Below are 19,015 nucleotides of genomic sequence, written 5' to 3' on the forward strand. Positions count from 1 at the left end.
GCCTCTCTCTCTCTCTCTCTCTCTCGTCCCTTTCGCATGTGCTGTCCCTGCTGCATTCCCAGCTATTCGTCCGCCTCCAAGGTCAAACACACATACGAGATTCCCTCTTTGTTTGCACACAAATTTACATTTTGGTTTACTCCCTTTCCCTTACGAGAACAAAGGCTCTACCCACGCCATTCCCTTTTATCCACAAAGTATAACCTTACGACATATTACAAAAATGACGTGATGTATATGGCGAATAAGTAAACGAGATGATCGGGAATAATTTTACTGCAATGACATGACTAGTGAAGTCGAGATTAATCATTAATTCTAGCATAGTCATTGACCGATGACGATAATCACGAGTGAATATCGATGGAGATAGAGATATCCATCGTGCCGTGACCACAAATAAACAATCATGATAATAGGACTGCTCACTTATTTGTTATTAGGTGCCAGCGATGATCGAGGGTGACAAAGGACAACTAATGCCGCTGTGGTTGGCAAGAGCTCGTCCAGGCGGTGGTTGACCGTGGGAGATCAAGGATGCTGCTGATAGATAGAGGTGTGGAATGCAATTTGCCAGATCCACGCATTTATAAATCAACTTATCTCAGCTGAAAATGTGGTAATTATCATTGACGAACCCACGACCATGATAAGGAAAATAATTTCCGAGTATCACGTGGCAGGCACGTCTATTTTCCAGTTCAAATACGGATTTCCACCGACAAAATACATTTTCCCGTTAGGCAGACATTCTCGAGTAGCTTCCCTCCCCCACATTTGGAGAACGAGAAAAGATGTTCCCTCAACCATCACTTTCCTAGGAAATAAAACGGGAGGCTCGAAGTGACCAAAGGTCCAAAGTACAGGCATCGCACATCAAAATTTATCAACATCGAGTTCTCGTGTAAAGCATCTACTCTAAATATTTTTGTCTTATTACGACAGCAATCAAGAGCACCTACTTCAAATGTTGAGCAAGTAATTTTTGACATCGCGATTCTTCCCAGAGGAGAATAGATTCAACCAAGGAAACAATGACACGTGTGCTACATCTTGATGGGCAATTGAAGTGAGACTAGCAAATTTTCCGTAGATGTCAGGCCAACGCCGGCATCAATACGAAAGCTCCAAAATTATAGGCCGGCAAAATAAAATAAAATAAAATAAAGCAATAATAGTCGATCCTCATTACTGTGTCCTTACCAACAGCTTTTTAAAACTGTTTCCGCAGAATGTCTTACAATCGGAAGAAGCAACAAGCTGAAGCTGGCTAAAAATCATCCACACTTCCGACCAGAAAAAAACCAACATCCCCGCAGCAACAAAGAATATGATAAATAAGCTAGAATGCAGTCTCTACTAGGTAAAGGGAAGAGAACAATGACTTCCTTTATTAAATAATCTTCCTTTTTCGGCCAATCCTTTACTAGGAAGGTACTCGGATCTTTTATTTCCTTGACATTCCCGCCTTTCAATGAAAAGGAATTTAACTCTTCATCGATGGTCAAAGGCAGGTCCTGAAACCCCGCACTTGCACTTAAAGAGTACAACAATCATTGGGAACCTAGACATGTCATCGTCGTGTATCATCAGTTCCCACGGCCTTGTAAATTCATCTCAAGAAGAAATTAGTCGAACTTGACCCCAGCAGCTAGCTTTCCTGGAGATCATCTATAGTTCAAACAAGTACTATTTTTCTCCAGGTAGCATCTGCTCAACAAAGACCTGGGTAGTATTTTGATGACAACTTGAATGCAGCAAGGTCATCAATGACTTGCATAGGACCTCTTTGTGCATGAGCATCTTTCAAGTCAGCATTGCAACCCCATACCCGCACAGCAAGTCTCCTGCAACGGGGAGATGGTTGGCGCAAGTATGTTTTATACCAGTTAATGACTTCATCCTTCTTGGTGTTTCTGAGAGCTTCTGCTTCTCTCTCTGAGAAGTCAAACATGTACCTGAAAGTAAACACATTCATGTCGCTTGAGATTCAAAAAGATAAAAAATTTTAAGGACAAGAAGCAATCTAGGACAATCATGGATCTATAGTCAGCTTCCAGATTGTGCACCTTAAAATCAAGACGATTCACTGTAGGTACACCATTACATAAGAGAGTAGTTACACTTGCACCAGAACAGGGAACAAAGAGTTGATCAAAAGAGAAAACCTCACTAAGTTTGTATCGTATTTCGAGGGATAAAAAGCAAAGAAAAAAAATCCATCAGCACCTCTCGATACTGCGGAAGAATTTTTTGCATGGCTGTCTAATCATTCCAAGGCAAGCAAATGTAAATAATAATGTGATTGGAGCTGCAAGTTTTTGCAATACCTCAAAAAATTTCAGGCATATTAATCAAAAGTATTGTACCTAAACCTTGGCTAACTAAGATATTGCACATGCAAGTCAAATAGTCCATCCATGCTCATACGTATGAAGGCTCATTCTCCAAGAACCCAAGGATGGATTAAAAATTCATAGATAACATTAAAGTTCACATTGTTTAGCAGCTAATAAGGACGACCTAAAATATTTGAGAAAGTCAAAGCACGATAGAAACAAAACAACTTAAAGAAATTATCAAATACGTTAATGTCATAATTAGTTTGTATTAAAAATAATACCTCTTATCAATTATCTGACTCCAGAATCGATTAGTTTCATACGTCAAGGATGGATCTTTCTCCAGCAGCTTCGATATTAACCCATTTTTGTAATTATCAAACGTACATTCATCAAGGCCACCCTGCAACAAATAAATCTCCAAACATGATGAGCAGTTGGAATTCTTCTCCGAGAAGCAGACTCTGATGATATTAAATCCCTAAGACCAGTGAAGGCCTCAACAAACCATGGAATCAGGTGCATTACAAGACTGAATAACCATTCATGTAGATGACGTGATTTTTAAGTATTCATGGTATGCCATATCCTATATTTGCATGAACTCAATAAGTATATCGAAACCATAAGCTACACTGGAAGAGCCACCTTGCTCAAAAGCATCATAACTTAAACAAAGACTTGATACATATCAAGAACAATGGTAGAAAAAAATCCATTCAGCCCACCACACTTAGTGGAATTAAGTTAGTTACAGTTGTTTGATGTCATCAACTTAGACAAAAGCAGCATTTCCACAAGAGTACATAGATTAACCAGATATATAAATAACCAACATCCACATTTTCTGGTGATATTATCCAGCTATTCTAAATACCTCCCTCATACCAAGATTAAAACAATTACTGATTTAAATAACGTCATCATAAATCTACCACCAACCGGAAGGGAGATAAGCCACCACAGCAGTTCTCACTTAGCAATGTAATAAGCACACTACCAACAAGTATGAGAAGAGCTTTTGAGCAGTAAAAGTATCTATGTAGATTAAAGAGGCACACAGATGCTTACCAGTAATTCTTCCAGACTGTCTATGAACTTGTCAATCCTCCCAAGCAAGTAGACAGGGTCATATTTGGAAGATTGCACACAGAAACAGAACCCATAAATGCGGTATGTCACCCTGGGACTACCTTCGACAACATAGCCAAGCTGCTCTTGAGTCCTGCACAGAAGAGTAATAAAAATAATTAAGAAACTAGAAGATGATTTGGCCGGAAAAAGGAGAACGTTTATCCAGAAAAAAAGGATCAACCAAGTCACATGGAAAAAACTATAGATTCTCCTCAGTCGAGTTCATTATTCCCGATAACAATAGTGTTGTTGTTGAGAAACCATTAAAGACCAAAATATTACTCTCAACTCACAGAGAATTGTAACTGAACTACAAATCATTTGTAGCTTATGAAAAAAAAGAACAAAAATGTAGCAACAACAACCAGAAAAAGAAGCGCATCACACATAGCTCTAGCTTGAAAATTGCACCCCTATGTATGTAAATGGGAGAAAATGACAGCCCATTCTATTGTCAGCTAGTAAAGAATGGCACAACTAAGCAGAACCAACTTTATGCAGTGAGGCCCAACATGATTAATAAGACAAGTTCGCCTTCCACCTCTTACTACTATCATGGAAACAAATTGCTCAACTATGAGCTAAGATGCTCAAGTGGCACATAATATCTGAATGTATGAGGAGCTTTCAGCAACAATGACAACCTTAGCTGATTGAACAGAGGTTCTTCCACTATCTCATCAAAAAGATCCATCAGAGCCTTCAATTTGATTGATTCTTTTCCCCCTTCTGGTTCGATTTGGAAGTAAAGCTGCATAGAATTGAATATAAGAGTAAAATGGACATCACTGAATGGATACAAGTAGAAGAAGATCAGATACCATACAACTTATATCTAACTTCTAGATTTTGATGGGAGCAACTCTTCGGTTATCTTCAATATGCTTAGCACGGAAAAGAAACAAGGGCAGAAGGAAGAAAGAAAACACACAATTACTTATTCTACTTACCTCAACAACAGAGTTTGTCTCCGATTTATTCTTCGCCCTGATATCTCTTACAAGGTTTGCACCAGAAGGAAGAGATACAATATGTTCTCTATGCCTCATCTCAGCTGGAAGTGCTTGGACATGTAAGTTGACTCTAAATGCCTCCAATAAAACAATAGCTTCATCTTCAAGCAAATTTCCATGACAAAGGCCTTCAATATAAAGCTGTCAAGATGAAAACTAAGTTGACAATAAAGATCGTTTATAAAACCTCCCCCAGCAATCTGCATATACTGATCTGTAATGAAACCAGAAATATTTCTTTGTTACTAGGTTGCCTAGTCATTGAGAACCCAAGCATCTAATCAAAAGTTTCTTCGGCTCCAAAAGTAAACAGATTTTTTAACTAAGAATTAAGCATGACATTCATTTCCTGGAGAACATTCCCTTCTTTATCTTCATTGGATACCTGAAAACAGCACTGCTTTTACTCCTCTATTTTTAGACTACGTTCAACAGAAGACACTTTTTTCCCCCACAGCTTGTCTGGAATAGTCGTGGTACTTAAGATGAGAACCTATAACTCCCAAACGAAAAGAGGACTAAGAAAGACTAAAGCATCAATTTTCTTGGATCTTAATATCTATTGAAAACTTATACCAGAGTAATATTAAATTCACCTACTATTGCTTTTTTGGAACCATGCCCTAAACACCACCTTAGTAGCCCATAAAATATAACTCCAGTATCTGTCCAAGATCAGTGCTTTACTCTCCTCGCTTAATAAAAGTTTGAGGAAGTAATAAACTTCTCTCGCACTTTGCAGGCATCAATTGTGCACTAGTGTAATACAATTAGATTACTATGTATACTGAATCCCCAATGGACTACTTTCAAACCATGCACATGGAGGCAAAAGAGGGAGCAATTATCTTGTTTATTGGGATATGTAAAAGAATGGATCTCTATCCTATATCAGTCTCTCCAAATGAATGCTTATCATGGAATCAACATCATAAGGAACTCAAAAGCACACTATGGGTAAAGCGCTTGTTGAAACTAAGTTTAGAGTACAAGAAGCCAAGCTGATCATAATCTACTTTACCTGGGAACGAAGTACAGGGATGAATGCCTTCAGATCATCAATAGTCAAATTGCCCAAACAATGCAGCTTCTCATCAACATCATAGAAAGTCTTGCACAATAATTGCAGCCTCAAATATGACGAATGATTTAAGGGTTTTATGTTGGTGTTTCTCAGAGTTCTCTCCAACTCTTCTTTTATAACCTGTTAAAGAAGACAGCTAAAATGAGCAACAAAACTGCACAATCAAAGATGTATATTTTTGTCTCCCTTTCTCTCAAAACTTAGGCATAACTGCAACTTTAGATTTCAAGGAAAAAAAAATCATCAATCATCTATTTGATTGTATAGTAATTTTTATTTTCAAGATATAATGTATTTAAGTCAGGTGATTGGATTGCAATCTCTTAATTGAACCGGTTCAACCAGTTGACCTGGCAAACCAATCAACCCAATTTAACCAGATCTCATCTATAAAAATGTAACACCGGTGGACGACGTACTGGGTATCAAATTCCTGCCCTCTCCAAGTCATAGAAACATCCAATGACACTCAACCATGCTCCAACTTTACTCAGTTCCTACCAATTAGTACTTGGGTTTTTTTTTTTTTTTTTTATAGATACCCCCAAGGCATTTGTTAAATATGCTTAAGGAAATATTCAATTTTCAAAGCACTGATTGTCTCAGAATAACACTATTTCTTTATTTGACTGCTTAAGAATGCCCCAGGTGAACTTTTTACAAAATTCATACAAAATAAGCTTCTTACACATGAAATATAGCTCCACACGCATTATAGCGACACTCGAACTTATGCATTTGGGAAAATTGGAATGCACCTTATACGTCTAAACTGGGTAACACCATGTGTCAAGAAAAGAGTTTTCACATTACAAACTAATTAATATAAATGATGCCACCCTATGCTGATGTGAACGTCCAACCGATAGAAATGATTGAACTGTAAATTTGAAGCCCCTCAGTTCTTTGACTGTTCCAAGTCAAAATAACATTGAATTTTCTATTTAGAGGGCGTCTTCCTTATAATGCTAATGATGCAGGCCTTAGTAAATTGTATTGACCTTCATGGAAAATGCCTTATACCTTGAAACGATCGTCAGTCGGCAAAAAAGATTTGGTAATGACCAAAATCTTGGACAAAAGAATCGGAAGCTTCTCATTGAACCCATAGAGCTTTAGTTCCAACTTGTCACTAAAGAATGACACTGACGTTTCCAACTTGGCAATACTTGCCTGCAGCCAGATAAAAAGCCTGTCATGTCAAACATCCAAGCTGGAACATACAACTTTTGACATGATTACTTTCAATACTCAAAAGTCACTATCACTGAAGTTCATCAACTAACCAAAAATAATAACATTTTTTATTCAAACAAGCCATGGTCTCCATATCATAAAGACCATATGCGTAGAAAATGGCATGCTATATACAAGGACTAAGCTTAAAGTCTGTCTCAAAAAAGCTGGATATGTATATCCATTATGTATGACTCCAAACCCAATCACTTAAACCATTCGGATTATAGTTACTACACCAATGATTCAATAACCCATACTTTATAACCATTTCCTGTGACCTCTCTGCAGCAACAAACTTGAAAGCCTCTCTGCAGCAACAAACTTGAAAGTCAATAAGGCCTATATAATTTAAAGTTTAAATAAACAGAGTAATTGCTACCTGATAGATGATCTCATTGAGCTCATCCTTAAGAAGGAGAATAAACAATTCAGTCATAAGGCAGCTCCTTGCATCATCATATCCCCCCTTCAAGTTCACACGAAAGTATGCATTTGCACGAGGAAGTTTAAAAGTATCATCTAGCTTGTACCATAACTTCATCAACGGTTCATCCAGTATACATCTTGGAGACGACACAGAAGAAACATGATTATGCACTTCATCCACACGGATGGAAAAGTCACGTGGAATGAATTCATTCCTTGAAGGTGGATGCAATGAGGAATCTATTTCCGGAGGATCCTTCCAAAGGCCCAGCAGAGCTGGAGAAACATCTTCCATAATATAGCAGGACTCAAACCAAGGCTCAATCTGGATATCTGAAATAGAAGAAAGGGAACAATAGAGGAAATTGAGAAGTAATTTGACCTCATTTCACAATGCCAAATGTAAAAGTTACATGGCTCCTTTCAACAAGAACTGAAGCTAGCAATAACTGCAAGCCCCCAAGTCAAATGTGACACTACCTTTTGACTTGTCGATGGATTTTGATAAAACATCAATCCTCATATTGTCAGGTGAGAAAAAACCCAAAAGGTACCTAATCATCTCCTCATCCCATTCCTTGTAAGCATAGTCTCCATAAATAACATGCTCAGCTGGATAAACAAGCAAATTTTCTGCAATAAGATTGATCAACATAGCTTAGGTCCATTAAATGGGTCATGGCAATTATGGTTGAAGAATGTAGAAAGAATTCCAAACAACAAAACAAGCTCTATTCCGTTTTGCAAAACTTATCCTAGAGTTAGCTCAACATTCATCAATTTGGGAATAAAAATATGCCAGAAGAAGAAGAGAAAAGCAACAGCAACTTGTGCCATCACCATAGGACAAGTAAGAAAAGGATTTGCTTTATTTTTGCTGAATTGTGACGTCCCCCTTTCAAAACCTCCTAGTGATTCAAATAGATGATAAATCATCCGAGGCAAATAAATGGGTGTTCAGTCTAAAATAGGGTGAACTTCATCCGACAGCAATAGCTAAACTATGATTGACACGCCCACTAAATACTAGATTGAAGTGTTTCAAGGGAAGAAATTTGTCCTTTGGGTTCCAAATTTGGAAATGAGCCAATGACTCTTAACATAGCCTACAACTGTAGTAGGACAGAGTTGACTCCAAAATTATAACAGGACATACCAGCAAGTTCAGCAGCATAATCATCCTGAGGTTGCTCCTCAGCAAATCTAAATTCCATGTTACCAATATCCTGCAATTCCTTAAATATCCATTCTGAGGGAGAAGCTTGACGCAATAATTTGAGATACTGATAAACATAGCCGATCATCTCAAAGATCTGCAGAACAAGCACACAAAGAAGATAAATATATGAGACAATGAAAAGCACATTTAAATGGAGAGGAATTTGTTTAAATAAAGGGATAAGTGCACTAGAAGTCCTAAACTTGTCATGAAAGTGCAATTGAGTCCTAAAACTTTCAAATAGTGCAATCATATCCTAAAACTTGTTACGAAAGTGCAATTAAGTACTAAAAATTTCAAAAAGTGCTACAATGGAAGGACTTAATTGGACAAATTTGACAAGTTTTAGGACTTGTTTGCACTTTTTGGAAGTTTTAGGACTTAATTGCACTTTTTAAAAGTTTTAGGACTCAATTACACATTTATGACAAGTTTTATGACTCCAATGCACTTATCCCTTAAATAAATGAGCCACTGTGGGAGATATCAGCTAACAAGACTTCTAAATAGGAAAAAAAATTGCATCCATGCTACCTTTTCCAAGCCTGAGTCTGTTAGGCGAATAGACATCCCAAACACATATGCTATTGAAGATCGATGTATTCCTTCATCCCCTACGCCAGCAGATAGAGAAGTAGCCCAACCCCTAGCTTTAAAAAATGAATGCAGACTGCCTCTTCCCTCTGAAAATTTACCATATTTTATCATCTAAAAGTATATTGTGCAAATAACAGATAATCTAGGAACATATGAGAATGAACAGCTGATGTAGATATTCTCCCATATGCACATTTATATAAATTTATATGCATTCAGGTGGGTTATGTGCACATGCACAACAGAACCGGATCTTTTGTCCAAGTTATCACAGCCTTGGATCTTGTACTCCAAATTCTTCTAAAAGTATATCAAACTCAAGCATCAGAATGCAAGCACTGTGCATATAAGGTGAGTGAAGCCAAACCTTCCTGCCACAATTGTCCTCGGGCGTGTCTGTCTGCATAAACATAGGTAGAGATACATACATACATACAAAACAATCGCACACATCCGTATACTTATTTATTCACTCACAAAAATCACTAACCATAGCAGCTCTAGATTAAGGCAAAAACCAAAATGCAGTATTTTCCATCAAGATCTATGGGAAGATAGGAAAAAGCCAGAAACAGTTAGGCGAAAAGAGAGAATTACGAGACCAATCAATCAATGAGAATAGCAAGAGTATAAAGAATAGCACAACGCAAATAAAATGAAGTACCATGACCGAGAAGATGTGCAAGATAATCTTCCGATTTCTTTAAATAGTGTTGACGCAGACATGGCAACGTCCATGTCAAGTCGAGGACATGCACATCTTTGACAGCTTCCAACCAATAAATTTGACCAGCCTTCCAGATAGCTCTTTCCTTTTCATACTCAAACTGTACTGGAGGACCTTTCTTGATTTTGCCAAATAATTCCGTGACCCAACTCTCAAGTACATCCAGAGGCTCTGCAGCATATGAGAGGATTCACGTTTGCACAACAAAAGTTAACAAATTACTCTATGAAACTCACCAAATTATACCACCTAATTCTACATCTAACCACAATAGTTGCACTACAGAAGTCAATCTGAAACTTACAGCAGTAGGAAACAACGATAAAATCCTATTAGCTACTTCTTAGATAGGGAAAATGTATCTACTTCCACATAAAAGGCACTCGACTTCTTTAGCTTGATATTGTGCACAATGCACTCAAGTCAAATCCCATTAATCTACAAGAAGTCCATGAGAAGTCTTATCAAAATCCCCAACATCAATGTTTCTTGTTTTATCAACAAATTCTCATCATCATGAAAATTGGACAGGATGGATGGGCTGATTGGACTGATGGAACCACACCAGTCAACATTCCTATTGCTTCAAATGAACCGAAAGGATTGCCAGAAGTGCAGACCTTGGCACGTCTATCTAATCATTCTTTTCAGGGAGGGGGCACAAATTAAGCCAGTCCATCTTGCCTTGTCTAGTAGGCGTCATGCGGCAACAAGTGTTTGAGATGTATTGGCAATTAGATTCAAACTTAGATAACTAGCAGGAAGCTTGGAAATGAAAAGTAATCAACCAGTTAGACCGACTAGTGGCTTTACATCCTGTTTGCTTTACTTAGCCACAGATGGTCAAAAACTAGATCAAGGCACTTTCATCTATGATTACTCATCCAAATCGGCTAAGGTTTTGACTATCCAGTTCAACATGGAATCCTATCTCGCTGGACAGTCTCCTCTCTCAGTTCTCGAATGGCTCTAGGACTATGATCATGTTTTAAATCAATTAAGACCGAGATGGAAAATTGTGGAGACATCTGTTAATTGAAAGGGCATAGACGTGTCTCAGCCACATGATCAAAAGCTTTTGGGAAACCAGGTAATCCCAGTCATAAAATCTGCTAATCCAGGACTCGAGCTGGTCTTGAGGTGACCTTTCTTTGGGGGTTGGGATATCTACATGTTGGAATCGCACTAATTTTGAGCTTGCTTATGGGACTTCATTTACAGTTATGTGGCCGATCTAGGACTAAGCATGGTCATGAGGCTCGGCTAGCAGATTCCCAGCATCGCGCATTATGAAACAAAAGTAACATGGTGTGACATTGTTGAGTATTTGAATTAAGCGATGTGACCATGAGTGTCCAAGTGCCATGTGCAGTAGACTATCAAGGTGATGTCAACTTCGATGAAGATTCAAAACAATAATAACAACCACCTTTTACCTCTAAATAGGGTTGGCTACATAAATCTTATGCTGTTCTCTATACTAGGTCGTCAAATGCTCAGATCTTTTTTGAAAGCATCTTCCGATGTCCTTTCAGGCCTTCTCAACCCCAGTTTTCTATTACCCCACATTTTAACGTAAATGTGTGCTTGCACAAAATCTGCAGGACTACGACATCAATATCTATGAACCAGCATTCCAACTAGTTGAACCACTAGCAGAACCCCTAATTGGTTCGCTCATCCTCCCAATTCTCAAAACAATGCCGTAAAGTGACTTCAATGAGGGCAAAAAAATGGATTTACGTAGTGCAAAACTTGAACAAGGCCTGGCAGAAAAGATGACATTGTAACTCCATGTCTCAATCTAAAACCATGGATTTGAAAATTTGCAACTGCCACTTCATCAAGCAAAACTTTAAGTCAACACTGAGTAACAGATGACTTATCACTTTGACTTTTTTACTTCCCTCCCGGACTGCCAAATGATGATAAACAACCTCCCTAAGTTTCATAAAACCAACACAATTCCCCTACAATACTCAATGGCCAAATGCACTTCAAATTATACGTGATATGAAAACGTATTCCTAGTTCGGACCTGATTTGATGCCATTCAAGTGTACATAGAGATGGGATACCATTCACTGCATCTTAGGGGGAAAAATGTAAAAAAGGCGGTAGCACCAAAAGTGACATTGAAAGTGCACTTACCTCCTCCAATAACAACTAGCTTCATCACAGCCCCATGGTAATAATTGCTGAACAACTTCAAAATGCACTCCCGCAAATTGACCCCGTTTTCAATTGCATCAACCAAACTTTTCTTATTCCCTTCCATCAGACAACTTATACGTGAGAACACATTCCACGCAAGTAAACTAAATCACTGAAGAGAAAACAAATCAGATATTGAAGCGCACCCCAAAAGAATCTGTTCAATGCGTGACCTGGTGTAGAAGTATGACACTGGAGTTGTTGAAGACGACAAGCATCACTTTGCATAACCTGGTTAAACTCTGCTTGCAGTGATTCACATCATAAATGCCAGAATTTATTAGCAGCATGTCCATATAATATACCCAGAGTGACAAAACTTAAGCAGTAACTTTTCTGGAGAATAAACTCCACAAAAGTAACAGTACCTGAATCTACAGCAAGCACCTCCCGGTCCATAGCATCCATTTTCACTAGTGGTGAAATAAAGAACTGAGAGAATCTGAAAAAGCAACAGGAGCAGACACAATATTTAAATGACATCTCATTAGACAAGGTCAATGTCAAAACAAGCATACTAGAATACAACAATTGTTTAATATTTTATGTAGTTCATACGATCAATCACGAGTTGCCTCGTAGAAAAAAAAAGTAGATGCTGCATGAACATCATGTCTTAAAAGTCATAATTATAATTACATTCCAAATTATGGAACATACAAGAAGCAACTAATCATAAAGGCAGACAACACTCCTTTCTTTTTCATCATTGTCAGAAGAACAGACTCTTTATAGAAGTGCACATTTAGATCTTCACCTTTTCAATGCACCCTCCAGAAACTCCCGTTTGACTTCAAAATGGTAGCAGGTGTGCTCTGCTTCTGTGTATGCATTTGAGGAGCCTCCATGCTTGGACAAATAACTATCGTACTAGCAAAGAAGAGAGTCAACACATAGGCGAAACAACCCTTCTCTGACTCATCATATATCTCTTGGACATACAAATTAAAAAGTTCTTGAATCAAGCAGAAGCGTGTGCACGAGTAAGTAAATTCAAGATGTCTGCCATCATGAAGTGAGGAGATCAAGTTTCATCTCGACCCCAAATATCTAAGTAAAGATCCTATGTAGTTTTCATTACTGATCTGAAAGAAAATACATACACGTGTGAGTCCCAAGACGTAATATCCCCGCACTCTAATGGATCAAAAATAGTAGATACAACATGAGATTCTTCATGATTCAATAACTTGCCAACCTACTCACCCAAAAACAGAAAACATAACTTCAACCGATAGTTGTTCATGCTTTCCTGCTTTCTTGCCACACTATAGATTCCATTCTTGTCACAGTACAGATCCCATTTTTGTCAAAGTACAGATTCCAAGCACACAATGCGAGTAAAACCATGCAAATAGCACTAGTAAATATATTTCAGGACCGACTTCAGAAGCCAAAACTTAATCTATGAAAGGAAACGGGGAAGTCAAGTTTTCTATGCGCTCCAACAGATGTTAAACTAAGAGGCGACGCTGACCGACCTCATTTTCATCCGGATAATCTGCACTCCCCATGAAGAGCATGTGTTCTGCACGGGTATAAGGAATTAGGAATCAAAGGCTGCAATTACACTGATAAAAGAGGAATGGAAGGCACCAGGAGGGCAGTGGTATCGTAATGCGAAAGGTGTGGATTGAATCGAAATCATTGAATAACCGACCATTCCGGAAAAGGGAAAACCCAATCCCTCAGGATTTGGGAAGGGAGGAACAGCGAAGGAGAGAAGCGGAAAGAGGGTAGAAAGTAGCGAACCTAGGAAATGAGCGAGACCCTGCGCCTCGTGAGGATCGGAGAAGCTGCCAATTCCCACGCACATTGCTGCCGCTGCCTGAATCGAAACAGCAGGGTGGGGGAGGGAGGATGAGCTGACTATAAGTACGGTCTCTCCTTCACATCGCACCAGCTTTGTTCGAATGGTTCGAATACCAAGGCAAGCTAAAACAGAAAAGGAAGAAGAAGAAGAAGAAGAAAGGCGACCTTCTTAGTTTGGCCGTGCTGGGGTCCCTCTTCTTCCTCCTCCTCTTCCTCCTCGCCGTCGTCTGCTTCGTCCTCTTCTCGTTCTTCGTCGTCGTCGTCGTCGTCGTCGTCCTCGTCCTCGTCCTCCTCGTCCTCTTCTTCATCATCGCCGTCGGCGTGGCGAGCGGGGGGAGTGCCGTCGGGGAAAATCTCGGGATCGTGAACGAGCAAGGCGGAGAGGCCATTGTGGAGACGGAGGAGCCTGTAGAGCCGGCGATCGTTGGGCGACTTCACGACGGCGTCGTCCGACGAGAATGCAGGAGGGAGCCCCATGTAATTCGTTCTCTTCAGTCAACGTCTCTTCTTCTTCCTCTCTCTCTCCTTCCTTTCCTTTTGTGCTTTGCGTGGGGAGAGAGGATAGAGAGAAGCAGAAGAAGGGGTCGCCTCTCGGGTTGCGGCCCTCATTTTCGGTTTTATACTGGGGAAGCCCGGAACCTCCATTCCCCCCCCGCCTCACGCGCGGCATCCAACTTTGCTCGGACGTTCACTGTCATCCCCAAGTTTTTTTAATGTATTTATTATGATATTCGCATTTTAATTGAATATACAATACAATTTTAAACTTTTAATCCATTCGATATAATTCCTCAATCTTTTCAACATGTTTCGTTCCTCAACTATATGAAAATTTCTAATATTATTCTTGATGTTGAATTTAATGAAAGGACCCCATTATAAATTTTCTCTTAACTTGGGGACTGTATTTAATATTACACTAAATAAATTGAAAATTCATTAATCACATTATATATTAAATGAAAGCTCAAAAATTATTTGTGTCATTTTTCTTTAAATTTAATTACCAGAAATTACACAAAATGCCCTGAATTTTTAGGATAGTTCCAAACTTGTAACTATCATGCAAAATCCCCTCAATTTTCGTTTTGTCATAACATCGATCCTCCATCTATTTTTTCGATTGTGCGCACCTAATATGTAATTTTTTTAGAGGTTATGTCGCAAGTCTCGTTACTTCTTTTTTAGTCGGATCATTCATGTACTGTACCCCAAAAAGTGTTAAAAATATCAAATGAACACCATAATAATAACGATGATGATGATGCAATGGTCTTTATAATAAATAAAAAATGGCACAAAAACCTAATAAGTAGTTCCTTCCTATTTTTTATTTGATTTTAGTTAACTTTCTCAATTCTAAAATATTTTATCTTGCTTTTGTACAGTTTAATTAGAAAACCACGACCACAACTTAAGGCATGTTTGTTAAAATAATTTATGTTCCCCGGAACAAAAATCTCTATTATTTTGTTCCGGGGAACAAAAGAGAAAAATATAAACGTGTTTAGTAAAATTTTTGTTTTGGGAACAAAAAATCTATTTTTATGTTTTTGGGAATAGATTTGAAACATAAATAAGAAGTAGAAAAAAGTAACTTCTTGTTCCCGAAAACAATTTCTAGAATCAAATTTTTTTCTTTCTTTTTTCTTCTTTTTTCTTCTTCTCTTTATTTTCTTATTCTTCCTTTTGGCTAGTTATTGGCCTTGGCCATGGCCGGCGCCAACGACCAGCCAAACAAGGGCTGATGACCTCACCGAAGCATCACCGGCCCCCGGAGACATCGAGCTACGGCAAGGCTCGACCTCGCTTGGGCTAAGTGAGGTTTAGTGAGGCCGAGCTCACCTAGCCACCGACGAGGCTCGACCTCGCTGAGTCACTTCTAGGATGGCTCGGCCTCGCCGGTGGCCTAGCGAGCTCACCGAACCTCTCCTAATCGGTCATTGACCACCGTCGTGGCTGGTGAGTGGCCACAAAGGAGAGGAAAAAAAGAAAAAAATAAAAAATATTAAAAATTTAAAGAAATAACAAAATTATACAATTTTACCAAATGCATTTCTATCTCGGGAATATAAATTTTTTATAGTTACCAAGCACGTTTCTATACTCAGGAATTATTCCCGAAAACAGAAAAAAAAAAAATCATTTTTCATCAAAAAGTTATTTCCCAGAATAGAATCGTTATCAAACGCGCCCTTAAGAGCCTGCATGGTAATATTTATGTTTCTCCCGATTTTGTTCTTTTGTTCCAAAAAAAAAAAGAAGCATAAATCCATTTAGTAACGCCAACTTGTTTTTCTATTCCCCATAATAGGAAAGTAACTTAGGAATAGATTTGGAGCAAAAATAAGAAAAAAAAAAAAGTAACTTATTGTTCCCAAGAACAATTTCTAGAAATAACCCAATTTTTTTTTTAATTTTATTCCTCTCTCTTACCGTAGCCACCTCCAACCGCCCAAAGTCACCATTGACCACCGCCCACCGGTGGATGGGCGGCACTAGCCGACAGTCGGCGGTCGGCCGAACCGTGAGCAAGAATAACAAACGAATAAATACAAAAAAGAAATTGATTTGTCCTAAATGCATTTATATTATTTTTCTATTTCAAAAGTATAAATTTTGTGTAATTACCAAACACCTTATTTTACTCAAAAATTGTTTCCCAAAATAGAAATAAAAAAGAACTATTTCTGAAAAGAAATTGTTCCCCAACCAAAAAGTGTTACCATGTGCACTCTAACATACTAATACACCTCAACGATAATATTTAAATTTCAAAATAAAATCTTAAAACCTTTGTTGTGAATCAACTGGTAGTTTTGTTGTTAAATATTATGATCATCGTATTTTTTTTCTTATCATTCTCTTGTTATTGGAAGAATTTAGTTTGCTTTACTATTCATAGAAAAAAAATTGAATGGACCAAGTATGAAGCGGTGGTATGATCCATTGGAACATTGAAATATATTTTACTGAATTGGGCTACTGATAGTTATTATTGTCAAAACACACCTTTTGCAAATGGTGATTTTACATTGGTAAAATGAAAAATTAAAGAGACTAGATCAATCCAGTCCAAAGCTCAAAAGAGCAGCTCAAAATAATGAAATCTTTCGCTTTCAATTTACAATTAAAAAAACACATTTGAAATTTGATATATGTCTGAATCCCTACCCTTGTTTTGAAAGTTGTATGGGGACTCTTTTAGAATAGACATCTAATTTAGTTGCAGAGCCTCAAATTGCCAAGGATCAAATTTGAAAGGATGTTAATTCTCTTAAATCACTTGCCAAAAAGAATTTTGAGAATTATCGCAAATGGTAATGTGAATCACTATCTATCACACACCGGGTAGAGCAATTCAATTGCCTCATTTGGACCTCACATGAATCACTCGGTCTGAAAGTAATTGGCAAGCTTGGTTCCTGTAACTAGTTTGCGTATATATTTGCAGTTGCTAGTATTTAGTATAATACCATTCGACCGTTTCAACCCAATTTAGAATAAGCAAAGCAGTTTTCCTTAAATGTACATATAAAAGAATAAGATGCTTGAAATAAGCTGTTCGATATATAAAGATATCATAAGGAAAGCAGGCTGAAGATAACCTAGCTAAGGTCAGAGATAATCCTCTTCCCCATCGATAAGATTGACCCGAAATAGCATAAATGAAAGGGAAGGCATGCAAAAAGCAACAAAGATCAAATCGACAAGTCATTCGTGGGATTTAGAAAGGAATATGGTGGCGTTGACTGTGAGGAGAGTAAGGGGAGTAGACGAAGGAAGGAGGATTGCTTGCGTTGATGCTGATGCTGCTGGGGTGGGCCCTGGTCGGGGTTCTCGAGGTGACCGGGCTTCTGGACCGCGTGGCCATGCGGCCGCGGCCATATGCTCTCTCGGCGGTCCTCCTCGGTCCTTTCTCAGCCCATTTCAGCTCGGCTTGCTTCACCGTGCTCGGACACCTAGAGCAGCACCCAATTTGGCCTGCCCTCTGGATGTACCTACGTATCCACGCACGACACGGCACATGTTAACCATATCCATTACTACTCATTATTGAACTAGATGCTGTTGGATGCACGTGGATGCGTGGTGAAACAGACGCAGGTCAACGGGTGGATGCACAAGGATTATCCTAGTATTTTTCTATAGTATGCCCATCAAGAAAGACGGCAGGATTGGGGCCGATGATGATGATGATGATGATGATGGGGGTACCTTTGGCTGAATCTCCGGCCAAGACACTCGACGCATTTTCTGCCTTCGGTCATCTCTCCCATGCCTATGCTCGCGCACTGCCTGCAGTATACTCTTCCACACACCTGCGCCCAATAACCTTATCGTCGTTAATGGTTACTTGTTTCTGCTGTATCTATCGAATTTTGACGAGTAGAAGGGTAAAGAAGGAGATCCCCGTAGCGCAGCTATCATTTTAAGTAATATTACAAGTCTAATGAACACGTACGAGGCAGCGACGTCGGAAGATGTAGATGTAAGTGGAGCAGATGGTGCAGATATTGGAGTGGGGGATGCCGGGTCGCTGTCTTTGGCCATGAGTGGCCATGCTGACGCTCATGCTCATGCTCATCATGTCATCATGACCCGTGCTGCTGTTCTCCACCACACCCGTACCCCTCATGTCCAAGTGAGTGTTTCTGCCGGAGCTTGCATGGCTGTGTCCATATCGGTACTCATCATCATTGCCGTCCTCGCCAACAAAGGATCGATGGCCTATTGGGGAATCCCGGATGGAGGGTTGGTCAGAATGTTTAAGGGGATGGTGAAGGTTTGATGCTCGCAAGCCTCTACTGAAATCAAGACTGGGCAGTTTCCGGAAGACAGGAGATGCTGCCGCTGCCTCTGATTTTGCAGGTTTGTTTTCAGAGATGGGGTCCAAGGCAGCGGCGGTGGAAGGAGAGGAGGAGAGAGCATGAAGAGGATGAAGATGGGCATGCTTCTTCACATCAACAAGGTCCTGGAACGTCAAGTTGACCGACTCATCGGGGATGCCCAGATACAATTCTTCGAGCTCCAGTCTCGCCTTTGCTAGAGTTGCCTTCTCCCCCATTCTCGGTGGTCTATTAGATAGATTGACAGAAAGACAAAGAGGAAGAGAGGATATGTATGGATTTTCTTAGTAGGGGTGGAAAGACCAAAAAGCAGGTGAATTGTTTGTTTTCATTTTGGCGGACGGCGGACGGCAGACGG

The 19,015-nt window shown here is 39.2% G+C and overlaps 1 protein-coding gene across 3 annotated transcripts; it reads right to left on the reverse strand.

Moving 5' to 3' along the window:
• Positions 1-1,154: 1,154 nt before the first annotated feature.
• Positions 1,155-14,405, reverse strand: LOC104434139 (nardilysin-like). 3 transcript variants are annotated; one of them, XM_018869309.2, is made up of 20 exons: positions 13,973-14,405; positions 13,748-13,823; positions 13,477-13,523; positions 12,753-12,865; positions 12,364-12,437; positions 12,142-12,237; positions 11,933-12,052; positions 9,719-9,952; positions 8,992-9,140; positions 8,395-8,551; positions 7,719-7,871; positions 7,192-7,571; positions 7,070-7,120; positions 6,597-6,746; positions 5,511-5,693; positions 4,427-4,630; positions 4,121-4,227; positions 3,414-3,567; positions 2,624-2,745; positions 1,155-1,958 (listed from the first exon to the last, which is right to left on the reverse strand). In XM_018869309.2, exons 1-20 carry the CDS (start codon positions 14,282-14,284, stop codon positions 1,715-1,717), a joined length of 3,126 nt encoding a protein of 1,041 aa, XP_018724854.2. In that variant the 5' UTR covers positions 14,285-14,405; the 3' UTR covers positions 1,155-1,714. The 3 variants fall into 3 exon arrangements, with proteins under 3 accessions (XP_018724854.2, XP_018724855.1, XP_010045418.2); XM_018869310.2 differs by having other exon boundaries at positions 12,753-12,857; positions 13,973-14,322; XM_010047116.3 differs by lacking the exon at positions 7,070-7,120.
• Positions 14,406-19,015: the final 4,610 nt, after the last annotated feature.

The sequence above is a fragment of the Eucalyptus grandis genome, chromosome 2 (assembly GCF_016545825.1).
Source record: "Eucalyptus grandis isolate ANBG69807.140 chromosome 2, ASM1654582v1, whole genome shotgun sequence".
In the NCBI taxonomy this organism is placed as follows: domain Eukaryota; kingdom Viridiplantae; phylum Streptophyta; class Magnoliopsida; order Myrtales; family Myrtaceae; genus Eucalyptus; species Eucalyptus grandis.

What these genes read in the sequence shown, in the direction of transcription:
- LOC104434139 (XM_018869309.2), bottom strand. Translation starts at nt 14,284, where the DNA reads ATGGGGCTCCCTCCTGCATTCTCGTCGGACGACGCCGTCGTGAAGTCG. An exon ending in TCAATGAGATCATCTATCAG is followed by an intron (nt 7,121 to 7,191) that starts GTAGCAATTACT and finishes TTGTTGCTGCAG; the next exon opens with AGAGGCTTTCAAGTTTGTTG. An exon ending in TCACAGGAAATGGTTATAAA is followed by an intron (nt 6,747 to 7,069) that starts GTATGGGTTATT and finishes ATCTGGCTGCAG; the next exon opens with GCAAGTATTGCCAAGTTGGA.